Below are 12,564 nucleotides of genomic sequence, written 5' to 3'. Positions count from 1 at the left end.
ATTTACGAGCCTAAAATGTTAAAAGGAGAATGTTCCGGGATTGAAGTGTCTGTGTGTATGTGTGTATGTGAGAGCGCAGAGCGTGTGTAAGGCGCAAATAGTGATAGTGTTGGGAGTCGTATAGTTGATACTCTTTTTTGAGCTAATCAAAGGATCTAGGGGCGCTCCCCTTCCATACATCGCCCAAGTAGTCAATCCCGATTAGTTTCCATCCCTTGAAGCCGGTTAGTCTTGTCACCTCCGCAAGCTGGTCTCCGAACCAGAGCGGGGTCCTAACCGTTAGGGTGCCTGCCCACCACAAAAATGTATTGGCCTCTCTCCAGCACTGAAGCACCACCCCTGTAGTTGGTAGTTCCCTGCGTTGCTTTCGTGAGTACAGAAGAGGCTCGCAGTTGCCCCCCCGGCATGACATATCTATCCACCCTATAGGCAGGTTCGACCCCATCGCATACACCCAGTCATTAACCACCTGCAGCTGGGAAGCCCAATAATACAATTGGACGTCTGGAAGGACCAGCCCCCTCATACACCCCTTTTCTGAGCTTTCACAGCGCTATCCTCGGGTTCCCACCATCCCAGAGCAGCGTCCGCAGAGCCTGGGATATGCGCCTGAACACCCCACCAGGTATTGGGTATAGGGTATTTTGTAGGATATATAGGAGGCGCGGCAATGCCAGCATCTTGAAGAGTGTGGCGCGCCTCATCAGGGAGAGAGGCTAGGATCTCCAGTGGGCAACGTCCGATGCTAAACGCGCCAAGTGTGGCTCAAGATTTTTAGCCAAGAACTCTGCATTGTCTCTGGTGACGTACACCCCGAGATATTTAAATCCCTGAGTCACTATTGAGGCAGGACACCTCGTCGGAATCCGCGGGGTGGCCCGAGAAGGGGTAAATCAAAGACTTGGCCCAGTTAATCGTTTAACTGGAATAGCTAACAAACAATTTGAAGAGATGAAGCGCCTGCGCCATTGAGTGGTAGGGTCTGGTCATGTAGAGGACAATATCATCAGCGTATAGGGATAAATGCTCCTCCCACTCATCAGTAAGTGCCAGGCCCCAGAAAGACCTATCTCTTCAAATCCAGTGGGCCAGTGGTTCCAGGGCCAGGGCGAAGAGGAGAGGGGACAGAGGACATCCCTGTGTGGTGCCCCTGCGCAGGGGAAATGCTTGAGGCATCGCTCCGTTAACCCTCGCCACCGGCTGTTCATACAACAGGCGCACCCAACTACAGAAAACTGGCTCGAAGCCCAGTCGCTGGAGAACCTTTAATAAGTTCGGCCATTCGATGCTGTTGAAGGCCATCATTGAGGCGTCCAGCGCCATCAATGCAGTTTGGGTGTCGCCCACGTCTTCCGTCATGTACAGAACCCCGTAAAGCCGTCGTAGATTATGTTGAGTGCTCCAATGAGGCATGAACCCCGACTGATCAACATGTATCAGGTCTGGTAGAACCGAGAGCAGTCTCGTCGCCAAGGCTTTAGCCAATACCTTGGCCTCCACGTTGACGAGCGAGATAGGCCGATAAGACGAGCATTGTTCGGCTGGTTTCCCAGCCTTGTGGATAACCACAATCGTGGCCTCTCGCTGATCAGGCGGGAGCCTCCCCACTTTTCGCGCTTCGATGAACATCTGTCTTAGGGGGTCAATTACAATGTTAGCTTGCCTCTTGCATATTTCCACTGGGAGCCCATTGGGCCCCTGCGCTTTCCCGGCCTGTAGGGAGTTAAGGGCTTCGCCCAGTTCCAACCCCGTAATTTCAGCCTCTAGGCTGTCAGTTTGATCCTGGGACAACGTGGGTAGGGCGAAGTCCCGTAGGAACTCCTCACAATCCAACTCAGTCCTGGTGCATTCCGGGGTGTGAACCCTCTGATAATATGACGCAAAGGCCTCTGCTATGTCCATACCAGTGGATGCCAAGGACCCCGACTCATCCCTCACTGCAGTAACACAGGATCCCTCTCGATCCCTGCGTTCGAGCCACGCCAGTAGTTTCATGCATTTGTCCCCCGCGTCATATATCCGATGTTGCGTGGCGAGGGAGTAGGTGCGCGCCTCACCCTCTGCCAGCGAGCGGAGTTCCTTTTGCTTGAGGGCGAGCTCATGACAGTGCTCCATCGAGGGAGCCCCGCTAGTATCCCGTTCCAGAGATTCAATTTCCCGTTCCAACTGTGTGATCTGAAGCGCCTCCTCCTTTTTTGGGCACCAATTAGCTCTTGGGTCTGGCCTCTCAAGACTTTTTTATACGCTTCCCATAGGATTAGTTGGGAATCGACAGAGCCCAGATTCTCGGTGAAGTATAGTTGGGAGCCCTCTCTTAGCTTGTCAGTTATGGATTCATCTTTAAGGCGCCATGGGTCTATCCTAGGGAATGCGCCCTAGCAGTTATCGCCCCTTTGCGAGTGACGCCCACTGGTGAATGGTCAGAAATTCCCCGGGCCATGAAACAGAAGTCCGCAAAGTCGCCCAGTTGGTCCCCCCGGGTGAAGAGATGATCTATTTTGGAGAAGGACCCATGTCTAGAGGAGTAGAAAGTGTAGTGCCTTCGGGAGGGGTGATGTGTGCGCCATATGTCACTAAGACCCATTGCTGTGGTGAAGCCCCGCAAGCCCGTGTCCCCCCTGTTACCCTGTCTCTCCCCTGAGCGATCTAAGTCCACATCCATGACTGCATTGATGTCGCCCCGCAGTACCAAAGTGCCCCGGGGGAGGTCCGCTAAGTGGGTTCCCAGTTTTGCATACGTCAGGGCATGCAAGCCGGGTGGGATGTAGCATGAGCTAAAAACTATTGTGTGCCCCTCCCATCTGGCCGCCACGGCCGCCATACATCCAGAATCTTCCGTCCATGTGCCTGTAGTTACAGTTGGCTGGGTGTTACGGACTAGAATCCCCACCCCCTGGAACCAGAAGTGAACCCCGAATGGGCCACCATCTTATAGCCGAATCGGTCCAGGGCCCTGCATTTGTTACTCCATAGATGAGTCTCTTGTAGGAGCACTACGTCTGGAGAGTGGCGTTTCACATGCTGCAACACCAATGTCCGCTTAATTTTATTGCCCAGTCCATTGACATTCCACGTCCATATCTTTGTGTGTCTGGTCGCCCATTCAAGTACAAGGGTCTAAGTTGTCTCGGATTCTTTGCATTCCACTGCATACTTACACAATTAAACAACCGAACATTAGAATTTGAGACGGCAAGAGCCAAACACAAACATCCCCACAAACCCCTTCCCCCAACCCATCCCGTACCCCACTCCCTGCCTCCCTGCTAAGTGGGCCCCCACCCAACCACATGTTAAACTCGCAGAGTGCCTGTCGCCCCATCATCCCCAAATCAGCAGAACGAGGGAACATAAGCCTGCATCTGCAGAAGAAGACATACTTTGTCAACGGAGTGCACACCCCATGGATGGATCGTGTTTAACAGACCCTACCCCCCCAACCCCCAGCCCTATGAGGTAGTGCCGGAGTCCTTGAGTGTTCACCATTAGGCCGAATACGAACCCAAAACTTACAACTTTGGAGAAGGCCACAGTCTCTGATACTCTCACCCGACTTCCACCGAAAAGGCCAGGACCCAGGAGGCATGCCACCCCCCCTTCCTCTCATATACAGATCGCCCCATGACGGCACTCCCAATATAGTCACTTGAGTGATGTCTGCTCATTCTGTTGGGACTCTCGTGGTAGAGTGTTGCTGTCTTGGTCCCCTGGCCAGTACAGTTATGGGTCGATCGTCGTGCACCACTCTGTCGGCCCACGGTACGCCAGCCCTCCATCCAGTCGTTCGCCTCAGCCGGTGAGTCGAAAAAGTACGCCTTTTCGCCATCCAGAACTTTAAGTCGCGCAGGGTACAACATCATATACTTTACTCCTTGGTCTCTGAGGGCTCTCTTGACACCTTCGAACGATCTGCGCTGGCGCTGAACGTTTAACGTGAAATCTGGGAAGAAGCTAATTGTGGCATTGTCCAGCTGTAGGTCTCCTAACACTCGCGATGCCTGCAGGATGGCATCTCGGTCTCTATAGTTCAGGATCCGGGCAACGATGGTGCGTGGATGGGCCCCAGGCTTGGGCCTTCCCCCCCAGCGCACGGTGGGCCCTCTCCACCCGGAAGAAGTTAGATAGGCACTTCTGCTTAAGATGTTTAAGTATAAGATCCTCCACAAAGCAGTCTGTAGACGGACCCTCCATGCCCTCCAAGACCCCCACAATGTGGATATTATTGCGCTGCACCCGGCCCTCCTGATCTTCCAGGCCCTCCTGATCTTCCAGGCGGGCGGCAATGTCCACTTGATTTTTCGTAAGTGACGCAACCTGCTCCTCGAGTCTCTTTGTTTTGGATTGCAGGCTGCTGATGCCGTTTTCTGCCTTTGCAACCTTGTCTGGCATCTTACTGAAGTCTGCGCGGAGTAAGTTAACTTCTTCAGTTACTGAGTCCAACTTGGGTTCCATGGTGCCACGCATCTTTTTTATGGCCAACATAATGTCCCTGAGCGATGGGTCAGGCACGACATCTGCCACCTCGCATTGCTGGCTCCCACCTTGGTGGCCTTCCTCCCTTCCCATGTTGACCGTGTATTTGTCAATGTGGTTTGTTTGGCCCTGTGCTGGTGGTCTGTTGCGGCCCATGACTTTGAAGTCTGCCTCCGTGGTCGACTCGGCCCACTGGTCACCCTGGTCGGAGCTCTCACTCTCCCAGGCCCGTCCTAGGCACCCACGGGGATGCGGCGGGTATCGCACCGCAAGGTCCCTTGGAGCTCAATTCAGTGCACGCTGAGTGGCTCTGTGCCCCACCCCGCCGATCCCAATGTCTCTTGACCTCATGTGGTGTATCCGGCTCCTGGTTGAGGCAGCAATCAGATGGCACACTTCGCCCCCCAGGCCGGTGCCACTCGTGTGGACCTATGTGCAGTTCGGGCCCAGATGAACCTGGGAGGGTCTCTGATATTGCAGCGTAGGGGTCTCCGTGCAGCACAGGGGTTAGCTTGCTCTGCCACACCGGTTACAAAGCCTCAGTTCTCGTACGAGCCAGCTCCAATCACTTCAATGCTCTCCCAATAGGGGCGATCCCTCACACTCCAAACGTTCCAGGCGCTGGGCTCCAGTAGCCGTAAATGCACTGGCTGTCAATGCATCGCAGCTGCCTCCGCAGGCCCCGCCGTGGTGGGACTGTAGGTGTGTGCCCTGACGTGCGGTCGTGTACTGTGCCCGTTGCTGCTACCACCGTCTGATGCAGTTCATGTCCTGCAAACTCTCACGACCATATCGCCCAGGGCCACCATCTGACTGCAACCGGTGCAGTGGCGCTGCTCTCCAACACCTGGATGTCGCTGTCTGGACCTCACGCCCGTGTCTCTCTCTCCAGGCGGGGAGCGTCAACACCAGGCCGTCTCCCACCTGGCTCGTTAGTTGATCGGCCCCACCAGGCTCTGTCCGCCTGGGTTCTCAGGTCGATGCCTCATTCGCGTCGCCCCAGCCGCTCTGTATTCTTCCCAACCGCGCCCACTGACGCCGCAGTTAACAATAGCTTAGTATTACACGCGGGGCCAGCCGCGGCGCTCCTACCTTTGATGCGCACGGCACTCCCCCCGCCCCACGTCGTCACCAGCTCCCAGGAGTGCGTCAGGCCGCACCACAGCCGCAGTGATCCGAAAGCCTTCAGCCCCTAGGACGCGGGGTCCTCCTCAGAATAAGCCACGGCCCTCCCGGGACCAACACTCTTGAGCCGTCACAGCTCCAAACCGCAACCGCCCGCCAGCAGCCTCCCGGTACACTCCATCTGGTACGCGTCAGTAACGGAGCTCAGCGGTGGCGGGCGCCATTTTCTTTCTTCTGGACTCGCGACCCGAGCTCCCGATCGGCGGCCGGAGAACACCTGCACTCGGATCGTTTCAGTCTGAAATGCTGTCCGCCACTTCCCCACAGCTTCCAAGGCGGTATGTGCCTTTTTTGGGACCGGATAATGTCGGATTATGGGTGTATTGTTAGGATCTGCTACCGCAGCTCTCCTAGTGTGCGACCATCTTCCTTGGCTGCAGGCCACGCCCTTCGCACTTTGACCTGCCTCCTGAAGTCTGTGATGTTATCACGGCAGCCAGGCTTCCCTCCACTAAGACAGTATATGCCTGTTGATGGAACAAATTTGTCCCATGTTGTACATCGTTTTCTTAAGGGTATTACTCATCTTTTTCCTCCTGTTCCCTTCTTAATGCCCCAGTGGGACTTGAACTTGATTCTTACATATCTTATGTGGGCTCCCTTTGAGCCGCTACATATCTGTCCTCTCAGGCTTCTAACTTTGAAAACTGCCTTTCTGGTGGCCATCACCTATGCACGCAGGGTGAGTGAGCTATAAGCTCTTTCTTCCAAGCCTCCCTTTCTGGTTCTTCATTCGGAAAAGGTTGTCCTCAGAACTAGACCTTCCTTTATTCCCAAGGTGGTTACTTCTTTCCACATTTGCCAAACCATCACTTTCCCGCGTGATCCGGCGTGTCTTTCCCTTCACCCCTCTACCAGAGGCCTCCTTTTGCTGCCTTTCCTTCTCTGCCACCGCTGTTGTCTCCCCCATCACGGGAGGCCTGCTGGCTGGACTCCTGGGGGCGCAATATGTTCGCCTCGACAGGTGCGGCTCTGCGGGGCCTAAACACGATGTGTGTTTTGGCTTGGGCCACTTCTTGTTTGTGGGACTCGGCGGAGTCCCTTATGTCTACTGCTTCACAGGAGGGTGTCTGAGTTGATTTGAGACACCATGTGTTGGATGGCCGGGAGCTGGCGCTGTTTATTCTTCGCTCCGCTTTGGACATCTCGGAGGTGCTGGGTCATGCAATGGATTCTTAGGTTCCCCTTCGTCGCCATGCCTGGCTTCGAGACTGTGTGTTCCCGGAGCACGTTCGAGAATGGTTGGTTGGTGGACCTTCTCTTCGATGGTGCTCTTTTGTTCCATGCCCCCGCAAACTCGGCCATCCAGAGTTTCTTGGCGGGGCTTTGTCCTCCTCCTCCTGCTCCTCCTCCTCCTCCCCCTCAGTGAGCTGTGAGTTGATCTGGTTCGTGGAGGTGTTCTTCCGTTGGGTCGGGTCGCCCTGGTTGTCTATTCTGTGTGCTTCGTGGCCACTTGAGTCCTCCTTGTTGGGACTGTGGGGCTGTCTTCCAGCCTTGTTCGCTTCTTCCAGTGGGCCTTGCACCCGGTTCTACCTCTTCTCCTTGTGGGAGGAGTTGGTCCCTGACTTCTTGTCCCTCCTGCGGGCGCAGTCCGTCCCTGCGGGGCGTTGGACGGTTCTTCCTGGGTGACCTTGAGTTACCCTTTTCGGCTTCTGCCTGCTTCTTGCTGGTGGCGCTGTCCTGTCTGGGATTTGCCTTTGCTCTGCCTCTTCTCCTTGAAGTCTCTAGGTTCCTCTTCTCCTTCGGGGTTTTGTTGCCTTGTATGGGCATGGGGTGCTTGGCCTCCTTTCGCCTTGGCTTGCTTCCACTGCTGTGTGAGGACAGGCTACCTCTTCTTTTCCCTTTTTCCGCATCCCCTTTGGGATTAGTTGCTTCTGCTGGTGGGGTTCCCCTTGCTTGGGGGGACGGAGCTCCTCGTCCTGTCTTGGGTCTCGGCCCCTGTGGGCACCCTCTGTTATGACCCGGCAGGTGGGGTCCTCTCGCAGAACCTCCTTCCCCTTTGGTATGGCTAGGGTATCTATTCTACGTGAAGGAATCTGCGGCTAGTAGTCTCTATCATATGTACGAGTTACTTACCTTCGGTAACGATGTATCTGGTAGAGACGATGCTAGCCGCAGATTCCTTCACGGCCCGCCCTTCCCGTTTTGCGAGGGCTTTTGGCTTGGTCTTTTGCACTTGCCTCCCGGTGGGTGGCTGTGTCTTCTATGAGTGCATTCTTTCCCTCTTTCTGACGGGATTTTTGTCCTGTTAATTGTTCCTTTTCTTCCCCTTTTGGCACATTGGAGGATAGGTTTACAGGTGCTTCTGTGCCTCTATGCTTTGGTTGCTCCAAGTAGGGGCCTACCGTCCACCCTGCCCCCCTCCCTCCCCCCTTTTATTTCAAGGGATCTGGGCCCTCTGCTATCCTCTAGGTTGGGGTCTTTTGGAAGTGCCTCTGTCCTTTGTTTCTTATGGGGTTTGTCACACTCTGTGATGGGGCTGTCTTGGCGTTTTGTCGTTCCTTGTATATCCCAGACTGGTTCCCCTCCATTGTTTTTGGTTGGGGTTGTAGTCCTGCTACATGTTATCATGACGTTTTTACTTATGTCCTTTGTCTCCGGCGGAGCTATCTCCGTACTGGCAGTGTTGCTGCTCAGGCTGGGCTCTGTTCTATATTCTTTCCCTGCCTTTGGGTACTGCAGTGCCTGGCACTGCTTTTTATGGTGTTCCTCTCCATTCCTTTTTCTATTCTTTCGCACACTGTTCCTATACTCTCACAGTTTTGTCTGATGGCTCCGCGTTGTGGCGCGGAAAAGTTCTCAGAAGAAAACTGACATAGGCGCGCTGGAGTGGGACTTATGTGACCTCGCTGACGTCACGTATGCGGACAACGCCTGGGCGGAGTCACGTGATACCGTCACCGTGGCGCGCAGGGATGCTGGGCAGTTTTTTCCAGATCCAGTCTCACACCTGGGGATAATTCTACGTGAAGGAATTTGCGTCTAGAATCGTCTCTACCAGATACATCGTTACCGAATGTAAGTAACTTGTACATCTGTAAGAAACATAGGTAAGTTATAGTTTACCACCCCACCCATCCTCCCCGTTCTGTGTCTTGCATGGCTCTGCGCTTCTGGCATGGAAAGTCGAGTACAGAACTGATGCAGCGCGCGAGGGCGGCTATGTTGAAACCTGAACGTCATTCCGGCAACCACAACGCCAATGACGAACGTGGAGTCGACCGATGCCACCTATCAACGCACAGGGGTACTGCTGACGAAAAACTTTCAGGATCCAGTCTGATGCCTGGCGGTAATTCTAAGGTAAGGAATCTATAACTAACCTTATGTATCATTACAGAAGGTAAATAACTTGTTCCTTCAACCCTCACCACAGTTATATATGGTGTTTAGGACCTGATCATGTCGCTGACTCTTTCTCCAGCATGGACCCTAAAACCATTATGGGGAGAGAGGCATTTAATATTTCTTTCCAGTAAGATGTTGTTTTTTACCCAGAGGCAGCTTGTGTGCAATATTGTTTCAATGATGGTTTTGCACAGAGGCAAAGCCGCCATAAGTGTTGGCGGCAGACATGGCTAAATGGAGTAGATTTGATACTATTTGTGACAGCATCTCCAGTGCCCAGTCAGTTTCCTGAAAATGCATATGATGGCGGCTTAGCCATCTGAAAATTCTCTTTCTCTAACACTCTCAAGTGGGGCAAGGAATTTGCGGGCAGGTTGAACAAGACGTTTAGCTAACAGGCATACTATTTCAATCTACCCCCCTCTTATTCAGTCCCTTTTTCTTGACATTTGCCCAGGCTAGTAAAGGGTGAGATAGAAATAGTTTTGGTGTGCATTAGGCGGTACCTGTTGACCAGTCAGCTGTGTGATCTGAGCTATAACCAACATAAATATCTTCGCCAATTTCTCCCTGTTGCACATCAGTAATTAGCATTTTAAATATGAAATGTGCATACGTTTGCAAAATACGAATTTGCAAGAACCTTTATCTTTTTTCATGACGCAAACTTGTTAAAATACAAATTTTGGTGTGTTTTGTTTTCAACTCAGATCAGTACTGTCTTTGCGGCCATTAAAGGAGGACTATGAAATGTGTGATGGAATTATCTTTGCCGAAATCTGGAAGTATGATGGAGCATTATTGCAGAAGAAATGCCAACATTCTAAATCAACTGGAGATTCACTTATTATCAACATTGTGACATTAAAAGACGTACTGGTATCTTTAGCATCAACAGAGGATAAATTTGACTTGCCCTATGTCATCCATCTCTGGCCTACAGTTGTGCTCCGCAATCTTCTGCCGTATGAAATTACATATTCCCTTGAGGTAATTAATTCTGATTTGTTCTTTAGAAGATAGTGGTTGATGTAAGCTATTTGCGAATGTAAAATGAGATTGGCTGTTTTTTCACCTGTAGTATCCATTATTGTGTTTCTACAGATTTAAAATTCTTACTCTCATAAGTCTTTCTAGAAGATAACCCATCATTAAAATTCTTGACTTGCTTTAAAATGAAAGAGCTAAATCTATTTCTTTTTTTATTAGCACTACTTATGCCCACCATGGCATGGTACGAAATTTAAAGGATGCCTGTACAGTGGTGTGATCAGTGGAATGTATGTTAATGTCTTTATGGAAAGACTTCACTGATTCTTTGATACCTATCAACGCATACGTAGTACTCTACTAGGCAACAAATACAGTTGGGTGCCAGTTGCAGATTATTCACTGTTCACTGTTTATATACCCCTGGAACCCACTCAGTGACTTTAGTCTTTATTTTCATAACTGAGGCCTTACATAACTAGATGTACCCAATCCAGTATACATTCCTCAGGTGTTTTCTCAGGAAAAGATGTGTTATATATAATTGCTGCCTACACACAAACCCTTTCTTCTTTTCCACACTACCAGGTGTACGGACTACAAACCTTAATCTTGTGTTGGCGTGTTCGTTTAAATATGTCTCTTGTGTTTTTTTCTTTCATAATTCCCAATCATGGTTTCTACTAGGACAGTGTTTTTTATGCTGCTTTAATCTTTCCCATGGACTGTTTAATCACATATCCAAATGCTCCACTGCCTGAATTCCTTGGGACCGAGATTTAGCAGTGAGTGCAAAACCTATATAATTTGACTTTGAACACCAGGAAGGACTGAAATGGAAGATCACTTGGAGATCCACACCTTTTCAATTTTTCAGAATGTACACCAGAAGTCCAGATGTCACCAATAAAACTTGTACACTTGCTACCCCTCCCCCTATGGTTGCAACCCATGGCAAGCACTTACAATCCCTTCAATGTGGATAATTCTCCTAAGCATCCAGATTGATAGTCTAATGAAATAAAGACACAGCTCACAAAAAAGAGCTGCATAAAAGCCTAAGTGGTTTTCCTCCATTTTGTAAGTCACCACTTTGGATTGTTGATAACTTCAGAAGCCTGTAGATTTTTCACTGCCCTCTTTGCCTTCTTGCGAGGCAGGACTCGGCTGTTAGCATCCCACTGCTTAGGACTCTGAGTTGATGGGTGCATAAACTGTTCATATCTCAAACCTCCTCAGTCTCTCTAACACTAAATTAGTTTGAATTCTTCAAGGCAAATTTTTGTTGTTGTGGAGTAGGGTCATGCTCCTTCAAATTCTCTGTTGCACCTGTATCTATCCATACTGCTAGTGCTCAGTGTTCATTCACCACTCCACTTGTAAACATCACTACCATGACATATTCACTGGAGTTTCAGCCTTAATGTTGTGTTAATAGTATCTGTTCCAGAACTTATCATATTGCCACGTGGACGATTGTTGGAACAACCTATTAAAACTGTTTACTATGTTACCACCGTTGTGGCAGAAACACATCTCATTAAATAAATCTTATTTTAGAAATCCAGTTTTAAACCTTTGAATTAGTTTTATGTTGAGATCTGGGACGAAGCCCTTGGTGCATAATGAGCCAGCTTCTCTTTATTACGGATGAGGCACACTAAGTGAGTATATGTGGTCCTAAGAACTCCCATGCTGAATGCTATGTATTCTCATATTCCTGACACTAGAGAATGAGTTGCCTTCTCACCTACTTCAAATGTAGTTCTTGAGCCAAATGTTTGCATCTACAAATTGACTAATAATTTGCAAGTAAGATGCTGTCTGAATCTGACCACCTCTTCGAGGCCTCTTTCATCTCTTGCAGTATTCCAGGTTTGACAAATACGTTTCTTATCTGCAGGCCACATATTCTCTAGAATACACAGCACAGCTCCAGGCAAATCCCTCTTTTTATTTAGTGTGGAAGAAGCTCTCTCGTACTAGATTGAAGCATTGGTTGTTCTTCTACACACCACCAGGCACAAAGTTCAAAGGGTTGGGAAACAGGTTTAAGGAAGCTTTCATGTTATCCTTTTTCATAGTATTTCTCGCCATTACTTTTTTACAGGCAGGTCTGCTTATGCTCTGCTGTATGTAATCTGGTGGGCAATGCAACCAGTCCTTCCCTGCCCTGTAAGAAAAGGACGTTCTCCAAATTGCCTATGGCATAATGTGTAAGCAGGTAATGGTCTCTTAGGTATATACCCGATAAGTCCTATGAAACAACTATAAGCAGTCCGGGTACAAAGATGTGCCAAGACAGTACCCCATTGCTGTGTATTTGAAGCTACATCACTCAGCTGCTTCAGTTCCTTTGTCATTATCAAATGACTACACTCATGATACAGTGGTGTGTCAATTGGTTCCAGTAGTAACAAAAGTTTTAATTTTATTTCACTTGTTCTGTGCTCTCAAAATGAGCAACAGACATCTAGGGTTCCAAAATTATGGCACATGGAAGGCTGTATTGTCAAAAACAGATACCATGTGTGTTGTATTTAGGGCCTAGGAGTCCTTCATGATAAC

The 12,564-nt window shown here is 50.2% G+C and overlaps 1 protein-coding gene across 2 annotated transcripts in view; it reads left to right on the top strand.

Moving 5' to 3' along the window:
- Nucleotides 1-12,564, top strand: part of VPS13A (vacuolar protein sorting 13 homolog A) — a 2,196,319-nt gene that overhangs the window by 1,098,390 nt on the left and 1,085,365 nt on the right. For both annotated transcript variants that reach the window (XM_078675860.1, XM_078675861.1), the window contains exon 47: nucleotides 9,717-9,996. In XM_078675860.1, the coding sequence (XP_078531986.1) occupies nucleotides 9,717-9,996 (280 nt within the window). The remainder of the gene's footprint in view (nucleotides 1-9,716; nucleotides 9,997-12,564) is intronic.

The sequence above is a fragment of the Lissotriton helveticus genome, chromosome 2_1 (assembly GCF_964261635.1).
Source record: "Lissotriton helveticus chromosome 2_1, aLisHel1.1, whole genome shotgun sequence".
In the NCBI taxonomy this organism is placed as follows: domain Eukaryota; kingdom Metazoa; phylum Chordata; class Amphibia; order Caudata; family Salamandridae; genus Lissotriton; species Lissotriton helveticus.
Note: the sequence above shows the minus strand (reverse complement) of the source record. Positions and strands in the feature narration are given on the sequence as shown.